Source organism: Stegostoma tigrinum, chromosome 3 (genome assembly GCF_030684315.1).
Source record: "Stegostoma tigrinum isolate sSteTig4 chromosome 3, sSteTig4.hap1, whole genome shotgun sequence".
Classification (NCBI taxonomy): Eukaryota; Metazoa; Chordata; class Chondrichthyes; order Orectolobiformes; family Stegostomatidae; genus Stegostoma; species Stegostoma tigrinum.
In genome coordinates this window covers 134,314,393-134,337,348 of record NC_081356.1, presented here as the reverse complement: position 1 = coordinate 134,337,348, position 22,956 = coordinate 134,314,393, and the positions used below count along the sequence as shown (strand labels likewise).

General features: G+C 42.6%; 1 protein-coding gene across 1 annotated transcript in view; it reads left to right on the top strand.

Annotated features, from left to right (window-relative positions):
• The window catches only part of rictora (RPTOR independent companion of MTOR, complex 2 a), a 238,748-nt gene that overhangs the window by 133,932 nt on the left and 81,860 nt on the right, over window positions 1-22,956 (top strand). Inside the window, exons 17-26 of the mRNA XM_059644956.1 lie at window positions 1,882-2,047; window positions 5,250-5,351; window positions 5,868-5,914; window positions 7,272-7,407; window positions 12,369-12,568; window positions 13,904-14,030; window positions 14,780-14,944; window positions 15,513-15,589; window positions 19,672-19,750; window positions 22,784-22,893. Of these exons, the coding sequence (XP_059500939.1) occupies window positions 1,882-2,047; window positions 5,250-5,351; window positions 5,868-5,914; window positions 7,272-7,407; window positions 12,369-12,568; window positions 13,904-14,030; window positions 14,780-14,944; window positions 15,513-15,589; window positions 19,672-19,750; window positions 22,784-22,893 (1,209 nt within the window). The remainder of the gene's footprint in view (window positions 1-1,881; window positions 2,048-5,249; window positions 5,352-5,867; window positions 5,915-7,271; window positions 7,408-12,368; window positions 12,569-13,903; window positions 14,031-14,779; window positions 14,945-15,512; window positions 15,590-19,671; window positions 19,751-22,783; window positions 22,894-22,956) is intronic.

Below are 22,956 nucleotides of genomic sequence, written 5' to 3'. Positions count from 1 at the left end.
AGCAATGCAGTATCACGTCATGGTTCAAGGGAGGTGATGCAAAACAAAGCAATTGGTGCAATTATAGTTACTGTCTATGATATTTAAAAGTTGTGACACTGATGGTATCTGTGTGAATTATTGTCCTGGTACACACCAAGGGGATGTTTTCTCAAGGGAGCTATTTATTAAATGTATTATCTGTTCTGCTACTGACATACGCAAGTCAAAAGTTGCTGAAGTTGAGGTCCTCCTTGTTGGCTTGAGGATGCTTAAAATGGGGAAATGGAATTGAGGGCAAGAGTTTCCAGCCAGGATTCCTGCTTGTGACTGCTGTCCAGTAGCCCCTACGGGAAAGAACATGCAGAGTTAACTTTGATGCTGCCACTGTTGCTATCTGGTGGGGGTGTCTGCAGTGTTACTTGCAAAGTTGTTTCAGATGATGGAAGTCTAATGGACTATGAGTGAGCTGTACCCCAGCAAGAAGCAACATCCTCAGTGGTAAACTCGGACTGGATAGCAACTTTTGTCATGTCTACAAAAGGCACTCATTGCCCACGTAGGAGCCATTTGTACAGCAGTTGTGTATGTCTAGCATATCAAAAAAAATTACACCTTTATCACTGTTACCATCTTTATTCTGATACTGGCCGTTGTTGTGTCATTATAGTTTGGAGCTGGGTACATTGTATTAGGCGGAACTGAATGCTTCCCTTTTACGATAACAAAGTGTGGAGCTGGATGAACACAGCAGGCCAAGCAGCATCTCAGGAGCACAAAAGCTGACGTTTCGGGCCTAGACCCTTCATCAGAGGGGTCTAGGCCTGAAACGTCAGGTTTTGTGCTCCTGAGATGCTGCTTGGCCTGCTGTGTTCATCCAGCTCCACACTTTTGTTTTCTTGGATTCTCCAGCATCTGCAGTTCCCATTATCACTGATACGCTTCCCTTTTACTGTCTGTTTTCTATATCTTTGTAGGCCTAGACACCAACTTACACAGATAGTATAATACCATGGAATCATAGAAAGCTTACAACACAGAAAGAGACCATATTGCTAGTTAAGCCCGTACTGACTCTCTCCGGTAATTTACTTAGTCCAATTGGCCCACGCAGACCTTTTCTTCCCTTCACGTGCTTATTCAACTCTCTTTTGAAGGTCATGATTAAATCAGTCGCCCCTCCAGATAATACACTCCAGATCCTAACTATTCTTACAGTTTAAAATAAAGAACCTAACTTACTTTTGATTCTTTTTGCTAATCATTTTAAATCTACCTCTGCTGGATTCTTGATATTTCCACCAATGGCAGACAGGAATGACTATTCCTTTTCACCTAGTTTGCCTGACATGGGCAGGCCTGACAGTGGAAAAACAGGGAGCCGATAAGGCCAACAGGAATGAATATTATTTTAAGGAAAACAATTTTTGTGAATTCTTCCAGCAAAAAGTTGACACCAACATGTCACAGAATCCCTACAGTGTGGAATTTAGCCATTTTGGCCCATCAAGTCCACCACCCCTCTGAACAGCATCCCTCCAATCCACCTAACCTGCACATCTTTGGACTGTGGGAGGAAACCCACGCGCAAACAGGGAAAATGTGCAAACTCCACGCAGACAGTCACCTGAGGGTAGAATCAAATCTGGGTCCCTGGTGCTGTGAGGCAACAGTGGTAACCATTGAGCCACTGTGCCTGTGAAGGACAGTGTGTTTGAAGTAGGAGTAAAGTTCAGGAAAATGATGACTAAAGGCAAATTCTATTTTGGTCATATGATTGAGATTTCTTCCCCCTCTGGTATGTTCAATTCCAATTGGGTAAGGCCCATGGCAGGGCTTAAGGCTTATCGAGCCCAAGGCTATTTTCCTCTAATTTAGATCTATTATTGACTTATGAAACAGGCGAGCCAGTGCAGCTGTGAACTGTCTGAAGCGTTTTCATGAAATGAAGAAGCGAGGTGCGAAACCTCACAGCCTGTACTTGGATCATATCACACACAAAAATGGCTTCACTAATCAAAAGCGGGATTACCACTTCCGTGTTCAGAAAGACATCTTTATACTAAAGGTAATATTGTAGACCACTTTGTACATATGGTGCAAGATATTGGAAGTGTGAAAATCAGGTCACTGGTCAATGCTTCTATTAATCTTGAGTGGCAACTGAAACTTGAGTTTTGTACATATTTTGACATAGTGCAGTTTCATCTGTTGTCTGAGTGAGCAATTTTGACAAAGGGCCATTTTAATAATTAATATTTTTGGCGTACCAATGTTTGCTAAAGAAGTAAATCAGTATTGATGTTCAGGGCACTTGCTAGCAGAATTATTGACCATTGGTGAGAAGGGCATGATGAAGCCTGTGAGATAAAATTTCTTACTTGTCAAACTGTTGCAAAAAGGAATTGGAACAAAGCTGAATGGACTGGCCAACATCTGTCTTTGGTACCCCAAAAAGGCAAAGATGCACACTGCTGAGTCAGTCCTGAAAGACCACCTTACCAATATTTGTGGCCTTGTACCAAAATTGAGAATACTATTCCATCGTTCTCTCCAGCAAGAGCCTGACATTGGCTGCCATGTAATGATTCAGTGGGTATGACAATGTTCCAGATTGCCTCCTGGATACACCTTTCCCAAAAGCACACAGATATACCAGAGGGATACCAAAGGATAAAGCTTGAAGTCTTTGCAGCCATAATCAAAAGTACCAAGAAGGTGATTCACAGATCATAGATACCAGTCTCCAACCAATTTAAATCACTTCCATCTAATATCAAGGTATTTTCAATTTTGCCTGTAGTGCTGAAGACTTGTGTTCCACAACTGGCAATGTCTCTAATCAAGTGGTTCCAGTACAGTTGAAAACCCTGTCACCTACCCAACAATGTGGAAAATTGTCAAAGCATATCCTGACCTTAAAGACCAGGACAAATCTAACTCAGCCAATTAATGCCACTTAATTCTTACCTTGACCATCAGAAAGTGATGGAAGGTGTCATTGACTGTACTATTGAAGTAACACATGCACATCACCAGCTTCACACTAATGTTCAGGTTGGTTTCAGGCGGGGCACTTCAGCTTCAAACTTCATTATAGCCTTAGTCCCAACATGGAAAAGGAAAGGCTAAATTTCAGAACTGAGGTGCGAGTGACAGCATTTGACCAAGTGGAATCAAGGAGTCCTTATGAAATTCTAGCCAATGAGTATCAGGTGGCAAACTCTCCACTGTTGTCTGCAGAGGAAAATGGTTGTGGCTATTGAAGTCAATCATCTCAGCTCCAGGACATTGCTCATTGGAGAACTTTCACTAGGCTGATCCTGGTATAGACGAACTGTCTTATCCAGAGTAGAACAAAGAAAATTACAGCACAGGAACAGGCCCTTCGGCTCTCCAAGCCTGCGCTGATCGAGATCCTCTGTCTAAACCTGTCATCTATTTTTTAAGGGTCTGTGTCCCTTTGCTCCCTGCTCATCCATGTACCTGTCCAGATACATCTTAAAAGACACTGTTGTGTCTGCATCTACCACCTCTGCCTGCAACGTGTTCCAGGCACCCACCACCCTCTGCGTAAAGAGCTTTCCACACATGTCTCCCATAAACTTTCCTCCCCTCACTTTGAACTCATGACCCCTAGTAATTGAGTCTCCCATTCTGAGAAAAAGCTTCTTGCTATTCACCTTGTCTGTACCCCCTCTTGATTTTGTAGACCTCAATCAGATGCCCCCTCAATCTCCATCTTTGTAATGAAGCTTTGGTCTGTACTCATTAGAGTTTAGAAGAAGAAAGGCAACATTATTGAAACATTCAAGATTCTTGGGGGCTTCATCGGGTGGATACGAGAAGGCTATTTCCCCTTGTAGGAGAGCCTAGGACCAGAGGGCATAATCTCACATTATGGAACTGTTTGTTTAAGACAGAGATGAAGATGGATTTCTTCTGAGAGTATTTCTGTGGAATTCTTTCCTACAAAAGGTTCTCAAGACTGCTGAGATCAACAGATTTTTGATTGTAAGGGAATAAAGGGTTATGTGGAAGAGGCAGGGAAGTAGAGTTGAGGATTCTCAGATCAGCCATGCTCTGTTTGAATGGTGCAGCAGAAATGAGGGCTGAATAGTTGTTGCTACGTCTTGTAGTCTCATGGCTCAGGAGTAGGTCAGGATAGTGTGCCAAACCCAACCATCTTCAATTGCTTTACAAATGACCTTCGCTCCATCCTAAGGTCAGAAGTGGGTCAGAAATGCGATGTTCGTTGATTGATTGATTGCGCAGTGCTCAGTACAATATATGACACCCCCCCACCCCCCACAAAAAAACAACTACTAAAGTTGTTCGTGCCTATGTGCAGCAAAAACCTCGACAAGATCCAGACTTGGGCTAATAAGTTGCAAGGAATAATAACACCACACAAATGCTAAGCGAGACCAGCTTTAACAAAAAAAACTAATGATTTCACCCTGATCATCAAATACATTACTCAACCATGATCATTGTAGGGGTTACCATTGACTAGAAACTGAACTGGATTAGTTGTATAAATTTTGTAAGAGCAGATCAGAGGCTAGAATCCCCCCATGAGTAACTCACTCCTGACTCTCTAAGGTCCATCCATGATCTGCAAAGTATAAGCATGATGTAATGCTTACCGCTTACTAAATGAGTGCAACTCCAATCCTCAAAGCTTGACACTATTGAGAACAAAGCAGTCCACTTGATTGACAGCCCTATCCAAAACATTCATCATTTGGTGCCTGCTGCGCAGTGTATACCAATAACAAGGTAGGACACACTGGGATTTCTTCAACAGCACCTTCCAAACCTGCTACTTGTGCCACTAAGAAGCACAACGGTGGCAGACATATGGGAAACACCAACAGTCCACAGCCAGAAAACATCCTGAGTTGGAACTATCTAAACATCCCTTCTCTGTTTCTGGCTCAAACTCTAGGAGCTCCCTCCCTAACAGCACTTTGAGAGTACTTGCTCCAAATGAAACAGTTGGTCAAGATGGTGACTTACCAGCTGCAACACGAGGCAATGTTCCTGTACAGATACCAAATAACGTCTACCTGGCTGTGTAGAAAATTGTCCAGAAATATCCTGTGTGCAAAAAGTGGGTCAGGTTAAATCCACACTGACATTCCTTTCCAGCTTAATCCAGTATGTACTGTTCTTATTTTAGATTTAAGGCAGTTTTTCTTTTTTATTTTTTATCCCTATACATATGGTAATATGTTCTTTCTTTACATTCTTAAATTGTTTTCTAGGACACGGAGGAGGCAATGATGCAGAATCTGCGAGATAGCGATGTCCTAAATAACAAGGACAACCTAAGGTGGAATTGGAACTTAATCTCCACCATTCTTAAGGTAGATGTCTGAAGAAATCGTTGGGATTTGAGCACTTTGTCTACTACCTTTAAATTTAATATCAATTATTATGAAGAAGTCAGTAGACAACCAGGTCTGGTTTTGTTTCAGCATCCACAGTTCTTTGTTTTTTTACCATACTGTGCCATTCTCCATGCACTACCTATCCTGGAAGAGTTGTAAGACAATGTAAAGGAAGTTTTGCTCTATATCCAATCCAATCTGTAAACCAAGTTAGAAAACAAATGGTGTTCACATTGTGACACTAAGTTACCGACTAGTTAAGGGCTGTGTAAAAGACTGCTCAACAGAAAAAACAGTTTGAGAAAGGGGAAAATGAAGAATCAAAAGTAAATTTAGTTATAGCCCAAATCGGAAATGTTTGCTGTTTAAGAGAAGTGACAGATCCCACGGATGATTGGAGAAGCAAACATTTCCCTGTAACCTACCTCAATGTATTCCAAATACAGGAGTTTGTTTGAGATTAACACCATGTCGATGCCTGTTCTGTTGCAGTGGCCAAATGTAAACCTGCGAAACTACAAAGATGAACAGTTACACAGGTTAGTATGGGTTGTGCTGGTGTTCCATATTGGGAGGGGTTAGCAGTTCTACTGATTACTCATATGCAGTAACATAATACTTTTCTTAACAGGTAACATAATGTTTCTTAACAAGTCCAATGACTCCAGTTAGATCATCTCTCTGAACATTGATATTTGTAAAACCTTCTTCTCACCATTTTTCTCAATTTCACTTTCTCCCCCTCTCCCTATCTTTCAATCACATTTGCTCATCACGTTCCTCTGTCTCGCTGCCCAGTTTCCTTTCCATATCCCTCAGTCCCACTTTCGCACCACCTTGCTATATCCTGTCAGCGTATCTTCATCTCCACCAATTTACCAAGTTCCTGAACCACTCAATCATTTGCTCACATCTGCCCATCTTCTCATCGTATTCCTCAACCACACCAGCCTACATTTCGACCATAGCCTTCAACCCCAACATATTCTCACACTATCCATCAACACTTTCACATTAGAAACATAAATAATTGCCTCTTAATGTTTTTTTATAAATGACCTTTCAAGCTCTTTCACTGGGAACTTATTCTATTCATTAACAGGGGGATTGAGTTTAAGAGTCGTGAGATCTTGTTGCAGCTCTATAAAGCTTTGGTTAAACCGCACTTGGAATACTGCGTCCAGTTCTGGTTGCCGTATTATAGGAAAGATGTGGATGCTTTGGAGAGGGTTCAGAGGAGGTTTACCAGGATGCTGCCTGGACTGGAGGGCTTATCTTATGAAGAGTGGTTGACTGAGCTTGGTCTCTTTTCATTGGAGAAAAGGAGGAGGAGAGGGGTCCTAATTGAGGTATACAAGATAATGAGAGGCATATTTAGAGTTGATAGCCAGAGACTATTTCCCAGGGCAGAAATGGCTAGCACGAGGGGTCATAGTTTTAAGCTGGTTGGTAGAAAGTATAGAGGGGATGTCAGAGGCGGGTTCTTTACACAGAGAGTTGTGAGAGCATGGAATGCATTGCCAGCAGCAGTTGTGGAAGCAAGGTCATTGGGGTCATTTAAGAGACTGCTGGACATGCATTTGGTCACAGAAATTTGAGGGTGCATACATGAGGATCAATGGTCGGCACAACATTGTGGGCTGAAGGGCCTGTTCTGTGCTGTACCGTTCTATGTTCTATGTTCTATTCCTTAATACCCCTTCAGAAATAAAGTAATCATTATCTATGACGTTTTTCAAGCTTGTCTTACTGTTCGAAGCTTCCACAATTAATAACAGTTCCTTCAATCAACCAAATATTGCAAATTTTCTGTTGAATTTAAAATAATTGTGCCTTATTACTTCTCTCACTACTCAGTTGTTTTTCTGTTGATTACTACTTTTATCTCTTGTTTAGGTTTGTGCGTCGATTGCTGTATTTTTACAAGCCCAGTGGCAAACTGTATGCAAACATGGAGCTGGATCATGCAATGGGAAAGCAGCTGACTGTGGTGGGCTGCCAGTTCACTGAGTTTCTTCTTGAATCTAATGAGGTGAGCTTGTCAGCTTCTTTCTCTGCCCATACAACAACAATTTTTGTCTAGAATGTTCCAAAGCTAACGCTTATGAATTCAGGATAACAAAGTGTGAAGCTGGCTGAACACAGCAGGCCAAGCAACATCTCAGGAGCACAAAAGCTGACGTTTCGGCCTAGACCCTTCTTCAGAGTGGGGGATGGGGAGAGGGCTCTGGAATAAATAGGGTGAGAGGGAGAGGCAGACCAAAGATGGAGAGAAAAGAAGATAGTTGGAGAGGAGGGTATAGGTAGGGAGGGGATAGGTCAGTCCAGGGAAAACGGACAGGTCAAGGAGGCGGGATGAGGTTAGTAGGTAGGAAATGGAGGTGCGGCTTGAGGTGGGAGGAAGGGGGATGGGTGAGAGGAAGAACAGGTTAGGGAAGCGGAGACAGGCTGGACTGGTTTTGGGATGCAGTGGGGGGAGGGGACAAGCTGGGCCGGTTTTGTGATGCAGTGGGAGGAGGGGACGAACTGGGCTGGCTTTGGGATGCAGTGGGGGCAGGGGAGATTTTGAAGCTTGTGAAGTCCACATTGATACCATTGGGCTGCAGGGTTCCCAAGCGGAATATGAGTTGCTGTTCCTGCAACCTTCGGGTGGCATCATTGAGGCACTGCAGGAGGCCCATGATGGACTTGTCGTCTAAGGAATGGGAGGGGGAGTTGAAATGGTTTGCGACTGGGAGGTGCAGTTGTTTATTGCGAACTGAGCAGAGGTGTTCTGCAAAGTGGTCCCCAAGCCTCCGCTTGGTTTCCCCAATGTAAAGGAAACCACACCAGGTACAGTGGATACAGTATACCATATTGGCAGATGTGCAGGTGAACATCTGCTTAATATGGAAAGTCGTCTTGGGGCCTGGGATGGGTGTGAGGGAGGAGATGTGGGGGCAAGTGTAGCACTTCCTGCGGTTGCAGGGGAAGGTGCCGTGTGTGGTGGGGTTGGAGGGGAGTGTGGAGCGGACAAGTGAGTCACGGAGGGAGTGGTCTCTCCGGAAAGCCGACAAGGGTGGGGATGGAAAAATGTCTTGGGTGGTGGGGTCAGATTGTAGATGGCAGAAGTGTCGGAGGTTAGTGGGGTGCTATGTGAGAACGAGGGGGATCCTCTTGGGGCAGTTGTGGCGGGGACAGGGTGTGAGGGATGTGTTGCGGGAAATGCGGGAGACATGGTCAAGAGCGTTCTCGACCACTGCGGGGAGAAAGTTGCGGTCCTTGAAGAATGTGGACATCTGCAATGTGCGGGAGTGGAATGCCTCATCCTGGGAGCAGATGCGGCGGAGGCGAAGGAATTGGGAATAGGGGATGGAATTTTTGCAGGAGGGTGGGTGAGAGGAGGTGTTTTCTAGGTAGTTGTGGGAGTCAGTGGGCTTGAAACGGACATCAGTTTCTAGCTGGTTACCTGAGAATGTTCTGGTCACATTATAGGTACAATGTTATTACATAAGAAAGGGTGCAGAAGGCCTGGGGTAGAGAATATGAACAATTTGGCAAATGTGAAATGCATCGTGCTGTCAAAGCAATTACTGCACAGACGTGTCACTTGCTGGGAAACCTAGAGGAATGGTTCAAATCGAAGGGAGGGAGAGAGAGGATGAATTGTTTTGATGTACAGTACTTAAGGAATTTGGTTTTTAAAAGTCTGTAGGTTGGAGAAGAAAGGAAGATTAAGTGAAGGGAGGAGTTCCCCAGTTTCAAGGCCCTGAGAAAGATTGCGCTGAAGTTTGAGTTGGTGTTATGATTGTGATTTTTAATACAAGTACAGGTGCAGAGGAAGTGCAGTTCATGCAGTGCATTCTATCTCTTTCTTCAAAGATAGAGTGACAAGAGAAAATTGCAGAAGAACAGTGTTTGATATATCAGCAAAGTGTAGAGACATGCAAATAGTGAGATCAGTGAGAGCCTAGAAGTCAGCAGTGAGAGGAGTAACCTCTTTAAAATGACCATAATTTACTTAGATATATACAGCATGGAAACAGACCCTTCAGCCCAACTCATCCATGCCAACCAGATATCCTCTATGAATCTAGTCTCATTTGCTAGTGTTTGGCCCAGATCTCTTTAAACCCTTCCGATTCATATACCCATCCAGATACCTTTTTAATTGCTGTAATCGTACCAGCCTCCTCCACTTCCTCTGGCAGCTTGTTCTGTATACGCACTATCATCTGTGTGGAAAAATTGCTGCCTAGGTCTCTTATATCTTTCCCATCTCACCTTAAACGTATGCCTTCTAGTTTTGGACACCCCCACTCCAGGGAAAAGGCCTTGCCTATTTACCCTATCAACACCCCTCATGATTTTATAAACCTCTATAAGGTCTCCCCTAGGCCTCCACACCACGGAAAATAACCCCCGCCTATTCAGTCTCTTTCTGTATCTCAAGCTGTTCAACCCTGGCAACATTCTTGTAAATCTTTGCTGAGCCCTTTCTAGCTTCATAAATAGAGGGAGGGAGACCAGTCAAGCCTACCAAATGGTTCACTACCCTATCTGCCCGCAACTCTACTTCCAAGGAACTATGAATCTGCACTCCAAGGTCTCTTTGTTCAGCAACAGTCCCAGGACCCTGCTATTAAATGTACAAGCCCTGCCCTGATTTGTCTTTCCAAAATGCAGCATCTGTCATTTATCCAGATTAAACTCCATTGACTTCTTTTTAGCCCACGTGATCCAGATTCTTCTGAGGTAACCTCCACCACTGTCCACTACACTTCCAATTTTAGTATTGCCTGTAAACTTACTAACCATACCTCCCATGTTCACATCCAAATCATTTATATAAATAACAAAAAGCAGTGGACCCAGCACTGATCTTTGTGACACATTGCTGGGCACAAGCCTCGAGTCTTGAGAGAAAAGCGACCCTCCAGCACCACCTTTGAGTTAGTTCTGTATCCAAATAGCGCGATCTCCCTGTATTCCGTGTAATCTGACCTTGGTATTTAGTCTACCATGAAGAACCTTGTCAAACGCCTTGCTGAAGTCCATATCACATCCAACGCTCTGCCCTCATCAGTCTTCTTCATTGCGTCTTCAAAAACGTCAGTAGTGAGACACAGTTTCCTATGCACAAAGCCATGTTGACTACCCTTAATCAGTACTTGCCTTTCCAAGTACATACACATCCTGTCCCTCAGAATCTCCTCCAACAATGTGCGCACCACTGATATCAGGCTCACTGGTCTATAGTTCCCTGGTTTTTCTTTACCACCTTTCTAAAATCGTGGCATTATGTTAACCAACCCCCAGTCTTCCAGCACCTCACTTATGGCTTTCGATGATACAAGTATCTCAGCAAGAGGCCCAGCAATCTCTTCCTTGCTTCCCACCAAGTTCTAGGGTACACCTGATCATTTTGAGACATTCAGCACCACCTTCTTTGTAATATGAACATTTTTCAAGATGTCGCTCGTTATTTCCCCATGTTCTCTGTCTTCCATATCCTTCTCTACAGTAAACACTAATGCAAAATACTCCTTTATTGTCTCCCCCATAGCCTATGGTCCACACATAGGCGGCCTCGCTGATCTTTATTCTCCAAGATAAAATTGCGCAAATGAGTGAGCAAAGATCAAGGCAAGAGGAATATCTTAGACTTAGTGCGACTGAGGCAGATTCAATGAGGTGACACTAAGTGATTTGGAAAACACTCTAAGAGCTCCAGCCACTATTGTAGCTATTGGATCATGATGACTGGATATCTGAAATTGTGATCTTATCAAATAAAGCTCGCGGAATTTACTGTTAAAAGTGGACTTTTACAATTCATTCCCTTTCCTATGAAAACCATAAATCAGTGGTCTTGAGCACCACATCGTTTAATGACTTGCTGTGTATTTCCAGCATCTTCTGTGTTTCACTCAGTTTGATTAATCACCGGGTTGGCTACCTGCTTAAACATGGATGAATAGAAGAGAACAAGGGGACAAGCGAATGGTGAATGGTTTATATTGTCTTGCACGCAGTGCTAGCCCTGTTTATTTATCAGAACACTACTGCAGTTCAGTGCTGTAGATTTGGAGGCTGTTTTTTTGAGGAATCTTCTCACAGAACTGAGTGAGAGATTTAAAAAATCTTCCCATATCAAGAGGAATATCTAGTTTTAGAATTAGCTTCAGTGTCACATGTCCTCACATGAGTACAGTGAAAAGTTTACAGGCCACCACTTACGGCATGATCTTAGGTACAGAATCTCAGGAATAAAATAGAAAAATGAAGGAATAAGAAGTTCAGACTTCCATTCCTTCCACTCCAGTCCACAATGGCACTTAGACTCCAGACTACAAAAGGATTTTTAAAAATTACGTGAACAGAGCCCAGAGAAAAAGAGGTCTACAATGGCTTTTGCAATGTCTCTGCAAGGTCCTGCAGCCAGAAGTCCTTGCTCTGGGCACTGCCTCCACTGCAGCCGAGTCCAAATGTCAGGCACCACAGGAGCTAAACACCCCAAGTCCATGCTACAAGCCTACCACAGCCAGAAGTCCTCTTCGGGCACTGCCGCAGGCTGGCCACCCGCTGAGTTCCTGAGCCCGGGCTATGGACCTATCACAGCCAGCAATCTTTGCTCTGCCAGAGGCAACCAACATCGCTCCACCTTCCCCACAACATCAGAAGATGAAGAAAAACAAAGAAAGGAAGAAGGAAGGAGAACAAAGTATAAGCAGACATAATAGACAACCTCTGGGCTAAGGAGCCCACATGCTGCATTGGTACTCCGACACCATCTTGAGAAGGAATTCTTGGACTGGCTTAGGCTTTATGATCCACAATTTAGATATGTTGAGTATTTTCAGTCCTTTTTACAGAATGAATCTTTTTTTTTAAACATTAAGATACAAGTGAGCAAGTGTTCACTTCTGCCTAATGGTGCAGATTTCTTCAAGGTTAAATTCTGAACAGGTGGAGAATTTATCTTCCTTTTCCATTTGTTTCAAATTGTACCAGGATGGTCAGATGTACTTGGAGGAGCTGGTCAAAGATATAGTGCAGTGGCTAACCCCATCAGCAGGTCTGAAACATGAACGCAGCCTGCAGAACAATGGTTTACTCAACACCCTCAGCCAGCACTACTTTCTGATTATTGGTACCCTATCCTCTCATCCGCAAGGAGTTAAGGTTTTGGAGAAATGCAACATGTTCCAGTGGTAAGTCATGGCTAAACTGAATTGCGGTCAAAAATAAATACTTACAGCACAAGTCTGTCTGTTATGAGCAATTGATTGAGAAAGGGGTGACATTTGAAATGTTAGACCCAAAATCAGTTTGTATATTGCTGACCACAAAATGTTACACTGTCTTTGTTGCACTGTATTTCATCTTTTGAACACTGACCGGATTGAAGATTTCCAGTGGTCATTTCTTATCCTATTGGTTGTTAGAGAGTACTGTGCTGACAGATGGTGGCGCAGTGGCTTGATGGTTAACGCTGCTGCCTCATAGCACAGGGACCTGGGTTCAATTTAACCTTTGGCTGACTCCCTGTGTGGAGTTTGCACGTTCTCCCTGTGCCTGTGTGGGTTTCCCCCAGGTGCTCCAGTCTCCCTCCCACAGTCCAAAGATGTGCACGTTAGTTGGATTGGCCATGGAAAATTGCCTAAAGCATCTTGGGATTTGCAGGCCAGTTGGATTAGCCATGGGCAATGCAGGGTTATTTGGAGGGTCAGTGTAGACTCGATGAGCTAAATGGGCTGCTTCTATTCTACTCTATTTAGATGCACCAGTTATCTTCTATCAACGTCTTTATCTCTGTGCAAGGCTGTCTGGTGCTTGTAGCAACCTTTGTAGTTGTTCAACAAGCATTTGCTGTGATTTGTGGGTGCAGTCGATTTCTTTGATTTAAATATTTTTCTCTACCTTCTTCCCTTTGTCCATCAGCAGTCTATTTCGTTAATTAAAATTTTAAAATTGTTTCAGCGCACGAGGCTGTTTGTTCTGTCATGTCTTCTAGTCCTCCAAGAGAGCAGTTTATCTAGTGGCACAGCGCCACTTTTCTCTGAAGCCCTGCACATTTTCATTCTTTTGGATAATGATCCAGTTCCCTTCTGAATCCTTTGATTGAGTCTGACTTCATTGTGCTCTCAGGCATCCCAGCATACTCTATTTGTAACTACTTGCTGCGTAAAAATGTTTTTCCTCATTTCACCATTGTTTCTTTTGGCAGTGATTTTAAATCTGTGTACTTTGATTTTTGAATTTTGTACCAGTGGGAGTGGGTTCCTTATTCACTCAGTCCAGAACCTCGATGACATTCCATGAAAGTCCAGCTCTTTTACACAATTTCCCAGTTTTGCAAATGCATCAAGAGAGAGAGCTACTATAGTGAAATGTGACAGAGCCATTGGGTAGGACTGAAGTAAAATAATGTGATTAAATGGCGGAAAATTTTTGGATTTGCAGCTAATTGTGTTGAAGTATGTGAGATATGCAGAATGTTGCCCAGGTTGAAAGCAACATTATCTCCCCTCTATCTCTCTCTATAGTTTACTCAACCTCTGTTCTCTGAAGAACTATGACCACGTGTTAAAGCTAACTGTCTCCACGTTAGACTATAGCCGTGATGGATTGTCCAGGGTGATCTTGTCCAAAATCCTTACGTCAGGTACCGATGTAAGTAGATTAAGTTATTAAACAAAATGTGTTGAGAGTCTTAAAATTTGCCTTCACTTGGTCTTCGCAATTCTCTATCTCAGATTTTGCATGTATGCTGATGTAACGGAATATTGGATGGCAGCAGGCTTGCATCAAATTGTCGTTTCCATTTTTATAGTGTAAGTTGTCACTAAAGTTTGAATCACCTTCTCCTGAGATCAGCTTCTTCTTCCTGACACCCTTTGTGACACACAAACAATAGATGCCTTCTGATACCCCTCCTTCTAATCATTGATGGGAGGGACCTTGACAGAGTCTAAATCATTCTGTGATGTGGGTCGCAGAAAGATTCACTGCCATGGTAAGTAAGGCAGCAGCCTCAACCTTGTTATCTGGGAAAGACCTAATATGATTTCAGTTCCATTTGAATGTAGGTAAATCTAAATTTCTCTCTAAAGTGGACAAGAAGACCAGCAGTTTTTTTTCAGTATGTTCAGTGTTTTAAGAAGGTCACTCACTCCACTGTCTTAGGAAAACTAGGGATGGGCAATGACTCTTGAAATAAAGTTGCAAAACATGAATATGTCTTTTATTCTAGTCTCGGTATAGATGTGAAAAATATGCTGTCTAGGCTACCACTTCTGCAATGAAATCAGCAGGTCTCAACTGCCTTGGTTTCTGTTTCTTCTGTGCGGAGTTGACGAGATTAGATCAAAGAGACTTCCTATTGCTTACCACAGTGTGGTCTCTCGACTGTTTTTATATAGAACTGCAGACTGTATGCAACAAAACATTTGCGGGTTTTACTACGGGCCAATGTGGAGTTCTTCAGCAATTGGGGCATAGAATTACTCGTGACACAGCTGCATGATAAAAATAAAGCCATCTCTTCAGAAGCGCTCGATATCCTGGATGAAGCTTGTGAGGACAAGGTGAGACTGTGTGGAGTAAATGCTTAAATCAGTCAGTGCTCAGGTCTGTTGTTTTATTCTTATTTTGCTCATCAGTTTTGGGGGAATGAATTGATTATACATGCACCTCATTATATGGAGACTCTCAAGCCGTGCTCCATATACTCTCATGTTGGCCCCAGTTGCAGTTTTTCTCCTCCCCGTTGACTGGTCCCAATGGATCATGCAGTCCTTTGTGGATCAGATTCTTCCATTTAGTTGCAAGGTTCTTGTGGAGTTGTGCCTTGCGCCTCCATCCTGGCTAAGATTTTCTAGCATAAAATCAGCACCAGTCTCTCTACCTTTTAACATCTCATCATCCGTACAGCATTTGGTTAGGACTTCAAGTGTCAACCTAATTTCCATGCTCAGACCCTGAAGAACCAAGAGCTTGTCTGTTCTTCCGATAGACATCTCTCTAGCCAGTGTGTATTACTTAGCTGGGCAATAAACGTTGGCCAAGCCAGCATCTGCTTTAGCATGAATATTTTTTTTAAATGGTCTGTTCTTTTCTTTGTGCTGTTGTTTTGATGCATTTATAATCTTCCAGGCTAACCTGCATGCACTGATCCAGATGAAACCAGCATTAGCACACCTTGGAGACAAAGGCTTGCTGCTCCTACTTCGGTGAGTATTATTGTCCAGTCATCTGAATCTTATCCATGCCCATAGCTTGCAGCCAGATACTCCCGCAAGGCATTAAATGGTGGCCTGCCTGGCTGACGCAACTATTGAGAATAAAATAATCGGTTTGCTCCTGTCTGCTAGAAAAATATTCATTTTTATAGAAACAAGAATAGAACTTGCTGAAAAGCTCAATAGGTCTGGTAGCATCTGTGGAGAGAAAGCAGAGTTAATGTTTTAGGCTCAGTGACCCTTCTTCAGAGCTACATATTTATAGACTTTGAGAAGCTGGAATATGAAACTGTTCCTTCATTCCTGGGTTAACGAGGGTTTTACTGTGTGATTTCTTGGAAATGAATAACTAAAGATCATAGATGGTTTACCCACTGTCTTAAACATTAACAGACTTTAGTTAGTGTCCAGAAAAGGTTCTAAGAAAGAATAAAAGATGTCTTTATGGCTGAGTTGTAGGACAAGCGGATTTGGAAAAACCTTTGGAACTGTGCTGAAGGTTACCTAACTCAAGCCTCTGAACTAAAATTGCTTTTTCAGTATGCACCTAGATGTGATAGAGAGGCGATCTCTCTTCATTTTAACCCTCAAGATTTTTTGCCTTTTTGTTTCAAGTCCATTATGTCTCTACAGAGCTATCTTGTCTGTATGAATGTATATCTGAAATTGATGGGGTATAATTCAAGTCTGCATGGTGGTTTGGTTAACCCATTTTCCCATTATTTAAACAATAACTTTGTTCTTAACAAATAAGTGCTTGATTTGTTGAAGAACCTGGTGAAAGTGTCTTATTCTATTTAGGAACAATAAAGGGAAACAAATTTGACATTCTTGATGTTAAACGTTTATACAGTTGTTTTGGTTCATGTAGTAATGGGGCTTGATTTTCGGCACACTCGCCCATCAGAGTTATAACAGTTCTTTAAATTCACCTGTTACATTGTTCCAATTTATCTTATTGCCTTCCATTCATCCGTAGTTATTTTAGACCATAAGATTTAGGAGCAGAATTAGGCCATTCAGCCCAGTGAGTTTGTGCCACCATTCGATCATGGCTGGTATGTTTCTCAATCCCTTTCTCCTGCCTTCTTCCTGTAATCCTTGATCCCCTTACTAATCAAGAATCTATCTAGCTCTGTCTCAAATGTACTCGATGACTTGGCTTCCAAAGCCTTCAGCAGCAATGAGTTCCACAGAATCACCACCCTCTGGCTGAAGAAATTATCCTCACCTCAGTTTGAAAGAGCCATCTCTTCACTCTAAGCCTGTGACATCCGGTCCTAGTCTTTTCTATTATTGGAAAGATCCTCTCCACAGCCACTGTATCCAGCCCGCTCAGTATTCTGTAAGTTTCACTAAACATCCTCCCTCATCCTTCTAAGCTCCAAGTGCAGATCTGGCATCCTGAACCATTTCTCATATGACAAGCCCTTCATCCCCAGGATCATTCTTGTAAAACCCCTCTGGATGCCCTCCAATGCTTGTGCATCCTTCCTCGGATATGGGACCCGAAACTGCCCAGAATTTTCCAAATACAGTTTGACCAGAGCCTTATACAGACTCAGTAGTACATCTGTGCTGTATATTCTTACCCTCCTGAAATGAATGTTAACATTGTGTTTGCCTTCCTAACTGCCAACTGATCCTGTCTGTCCCCTGTACTTTCCTTTTATGTTTCTTCCTGCCTTTTCCCACTAATCCAAACTTTCTGTGCTTATGTCAGAGCATCATATAACATGGAAACAGGCCCTTTGACCCAACTCACCCATGCTGACCAGGTTTCCTAAACTGAACTAGTCTCATTTACCTGCATTGGCTCATGTCCCTCTAAATCTTTCTTATCCATGCACCTGTCCAAATGTCTTTTAAATGTTGTAATTGTACCCACTTCTACCGATTCTTCTGGCTGCTCGAGTGGATAAGGTTGTCCCTCAGAGCCCGTTTAAATTTTTCTCCTCTCAGCTTAAATCTATGCTTTCTAGCTTTTGGCGCCCCTACCCTGGGAAAAAGACCTTGGCTATTCACCTTTATCTATGCCCCTCACAATTTGATAAACCTCTACAAGGTCCCCTGTCAACCTCCTATCCTCCAGGGAAAGAAAGTCCCAGTTTATTCAGTCCCTGCTTATAATTCAAACCCTCCAGACTCAGTAACTTACTTATAAATCTATTTTGCACCTTTTCAGTCTAATAACATCATTTCTATAGCAAGGTAACCAGAATTTTACACCGTACTCTAGATGTGGCCTTACCAATGTCTTGTAGAGCCATTACATAATGTCCTAACTCCTGTATTCAATGCCCTGACCAAAGACGGCAAACATGCCAAACGCTGCCTATCTGTGATAACAAAGTGTGGAGCTGGATGAACACAGCAGTCCAAACAGCATCTCAGGAGTACAATAGCTGACGTTTCGGGCCTAGACTATGCTGCTTGGCCAGCTGTGTTCATCCAGCTCCATACTTTGTTGTCTCAGATTCTCCAGCATCTGCAATTCCCATTATCCCTGCCTATCTGTGATACCACTTACAAGGCAACTGCGTACCTGCACCTCTGGGTCTGTCTGTTCAGCCATACTTGCCAGGACCCTACCATTAACTGTGTAACCCTTACCCTCGCTGTCTTATTAAAATGCAATACCTAACATTTATCTGAATTAAATTCCGTTTGCCATTCCTCAGCCCACTGGCCCAGTTGTCCTCCTTTAAACTTTCCTGGACCCTTGGTTTTTCTGTATGGTTTTTTACTCCCTTAAGGAATGGAAGAAGTAAATGGAGAATTTCCTTCTCCCCTTCCTTCCTTCCTTGCTGGAAATGTTCATATGGTACTTGGCAGCTGCTGAATTTAGGGTTGTACAGACTGAGGTTCATGTGAGAAATGAAGATGGGATATCTCAAAAACAAAGATTGAACTTCGGCCAAAGCTCTTATATGCTGTGAGGTAGGGCCCGAACTTGACTTTGACCTTATTTAAACATGGATTAAAAGCTGGAAAATCTCCCAACAGTGAATGGAATGGCAGAGGCCAACCCACCTGGTCAGTTTCATGTGATGATACCTCATGTAAGCCTCCTATATGATCCAAAGGTTCTAGCCCAATATCAGGAGCACCCAACATGTTGGATGCTGTTCCACTCAGTCTGGTACATAGCTATTATAGAGTCATACAGCACAGAAACAGACCCTCTGGTCCAACTTGTCCATGTCAACCAAGTTTCCCAAGCTAAACTAGTCCCAGTTGCCTGTGTTTGGCAAATATCCTTTTAAACCTTACCTATTTGTCTACCTATCTAAATGTCTTTTAAATATTATAACTGTACCTGCTTCTTACCACTTCCTCTAGCAATTCAATCTACATACAAACCACCCCCTGTGTAAAAAAAAAGTTGCCCCTTGGGTCCTTTTTACATCCTTCTCTTCTGGCCTTAAATCTATGCCTTCTAGTTTTGGACTCCCCTACCTAGGGATAAAGAACTTGGCTATTCACCCTATCCATGCCCTTAATGAATATCAACCTCTATAAGGTCATCCCTCAGCCTCTGGCTCGCCAGGGAGGAAAGCCTGTGTCTATTCAGCCTCTTGAAAGAAGCAATGTAGGCATTTTAAAGGTCACAAACCAATGGAACTGTGGTCCCATTTTCTAGCACAGCTTTAAAATCACTTTTCAGACTTCAGCAAATCTTTGTCTTGACCGAAGTTGCCTTCCTGTTCACAAACCTATAATTCATGTCTTCAGCCAGGATACTAATTTCTTCTTTGATGTTCTATTCCATTCATGAATAATACTGTGCACACAGGACTCTTCAAGTAGTTCATATTCATATTCAGAAAGAAAAGAGCATCTATGTGACACAAGAGTTAATATTGCATTGGCATACACAGTTTTTGAGTGTGAATGTGAGAGTGCGGTTTTATGTGAATCATTGCTTTACACTTAGAATGAAAACAAAAGCCCAGTGGAGTTTCTATATAGATGTAGCTTTTATTCTCTTACTGTACCAATCTTGGTGTTGAGCCCAAGTTTTGCCAAGTTGCTGACTGGGTTTCTGGTCGAAATTCTACTTGTTTTTTCAGCTTTTTGTCCATTCCAAAGGGCTTCTCCTACCTGCATGAAAGAGGTTATGTTACCAAACAGTTGGAGAAATGGCAAAAGGTAAGTGTGATATTAAAACAATAGTCAAAATTTAAATTGGATGTTTTCTAATAAGTTCACTGCTGTCTAGGACAAAAGCAACCAGCTTGATAGGCACTGCACTTATCACCTTCAACATTTATTCTTTCCACTACTGGCACACAGTGTCAACAATGCATACCAACTACAAATGACTGTTCAGCACAGGTTTGCCTTGAGACACACATGTGCTATTCCATTCCATCTGGAATACTCCCTTACTACTTGTTCCAGTAACTTGTTTTTGAATCAACATCTCCTTACTCTGCTTTTCTTGATTTTAAAGCAGTATCCTCTCCCATTTTCAGTAAAAATTCAAAAACCATGCAAAGCTATCCCACAAAGATGCAGAATTGATTAACCCACAAATATAAACGAATATTCTTCTATACATGCACACACAGTAGTTGGTAGTTGGAGGAGAGAGCAAGGAATGGATTTCTGTCTGTAAAGATTCACTATGAACTGAATGATTTTTGGCTAATTATAGTTAGTCCATAAAGGAAGCAAAAGAACAAACTACATAATACTTAGGTGGATGTCAATTAATATTCTACCCCTTGTAGACAGGTCATTGGACCAGTTATCTCTGGGATCTTGGCAGTTGCAGGTTGCAAAGGAAATACAGGATTATACAGGAAATACAGCTTATGTTAATGTATTATCATCTCCTGGAATCTGCACTGTATTCACCTGCCAGTGAAGCTCAAGACCTTGTAGTCTACTTTCACCTCTTTTCCAAATTCCACAATTTATATCACCGACCAACTCTCCTTTGTCAGTTTACATTTCAATCTTATTCAGACTCCTTTGAATTTGGTTTGCACTTTTCATTTTAATTTTGGAAGGCCACACCCACCACCAATTCACTGTAACAGCATGCTGTGTCCTAAAATTTTGGGTTTAAATTTCTGAGCAAAGACTTACTGGAGAATGACTGACTATCCGTAGTCTTTGGATAAGGAAGAAAAATCTCCTCCCCTCAGCCTTAAAATTTTACCTGTTATAATGGGACTATGACCCTTAGTTCTAAATAGTCCTCAAACACTCTGAGGAACTTTAGAACATAGAACATAGAACATAGAACAGTACAGCACAGAACAGGCCCTTCAGCCCACAATGTTGTGCCGACCATTGATCCTCATGGATGCACCCTCAAATTTCTGTGACCATATGCATGTCCAGCAGTCTCTTAAATGACCCCAATGACCTTGCTTCCACAACTGCTGCTGGCAACGCATTCCATGCTCTCACAACTCTCTGCGTAAAGAACCTGCCTCTGACATCCCCTCTATACTTTCCACCAACCAGCTTAAAACTATGACCCCTCGTGCTAGCCATTTCTGCCCTGGGAAATAGTCTCTGGCTATCGACTCTATCTATGCCTCTCATTATCTTGTATACCTCAATTAGGTCCCCTCTCCTCCTCCTTTTCTCCAATGAAAAGAGGCCGAGCTCAGTCAACCTCTCTTCATAAGATAAGCCCTCCAGTCCAGGCAGCATCCTGGTAAACCTCCTCTGAACCCTCTCCAAAGCATCCACATCTTTCCTATAATAGGGCGCCCAGAACTGGACGCAGTATTCCAAGTGCGGTCTAACCAAAGTTTTATAGAGCTGCAACAAGATCTCACGACTCTTAAACTCAATCCCCCTGTTAATGAAAGCCAAAACACCATATGCTTTCTTAACAACCCTGTCCACTTGGGTGGCCATTTTAAGGGATCTATGTATCTGCACACCAAGATCCCTCTGTTCCTCCACGCTGCCAAGAATCCTATCCTTAATCCTGTACTCAGCTTTCAAATTCGACCTTCCAAAATGCATCACCTCGCATTTATCCAGGTTGAACTCCATCTGCCACCTCTCAGCCCATCTCTGCATCCTGTCAATGTCCCGCTGCAGCCTACAACAGCCCTCTACACTGTTAACGACACCTCCGACCTTTGTGTCATCTGCAAACTTGCTGACCCATCCTTCAATTCCCTCGTCCAAGTCATTAATAAAAATTACAAACAGTAGAGGCCCAAGGACAGAGCCCTGTGGAACCCCACTCACCACTGACTTCCAGGCAGAATATTTTCCTTCTACTACCACACGCTGTCTTCTGTTGGCCAGCCAATTCTGTATCCAAGCAGCTAAGTTCCCCTGTATCCCATTCCTCCTGACCTTCTGAATGAGCCTTCCATGGGGAACCTTATCAAATGCCTTACTGAAGTCCATATACACCACATCCACAGCTCGACCCTCATCAACCTTACTAGTCACATCCTCAAAAAACTCGATAAGGTTTGTAAGGCATGACCTACCCCTCACAAAGCCGTGTTGACTGTATTTGATCAAGCCATGCTCTTCCAGATGGTCATAAATCTTATCCCTCAGAATCCTTTCTAACACCTTGCAGACGACAGACGTGAGACTTACCGGTCTATAATTGCCGGGGATTTCCCTATTTCCTTTCTTGAAGAGAGGAATTACATTTGCCTCTCTCCAGTCCTCAGGTACGACTCCAGTGGAGAGCGAGGATGCAAAGATCTTCGCAAGTGGCGAAGCAATTGCATTTCTCGCTTCCCAAAGCAGCCGAGGACAAATCTGATCCGGGCCTGGCGACTTGTCAATGCATTTCAGTGCGATCATTCTGATTCATTAAACTTCAAAGAAATTGATATGTTCTCTACAATGTTAGCTGTTTGCTATATCTCCTTACAGCAAAGGCTATTTGTTGTGTGGGTAACGCATGGATCCAAGCAGTAAATAAAGGTGGTATGAAAATTCTGGAATCAACAGAAACTACTTTTACAATCCTGATCTTAGTTGACAATTTTACTGTTTGACTGCAAATGTCCAGAACAACGCATTGGAAATTATAAGCAAATAATATTAAATTTGAATTTAATCCTGTGTCCCATTTGTGTTTTGATGCAGAGCTCTGTAAAATTCCCAGTACGTGACTAGTTCTAAATATATAGAGGATCAGTAGTTTAGAGAGCAATGCACCAATATTGTATTTGCTTTCAGGAATACAACTTGAAATATGTAGATTTAATTGAAGAACAATTGAACGAGGCACTCACTACATACCGCAAGCCAGCTGATGGCGAAAACTATGTTCGACGCAGTAACCAAAGGTGAGACTAGGAAAACTGATAGTAACTATTTAATAAATGAACGGTACTTTAATTTCCTAGTCC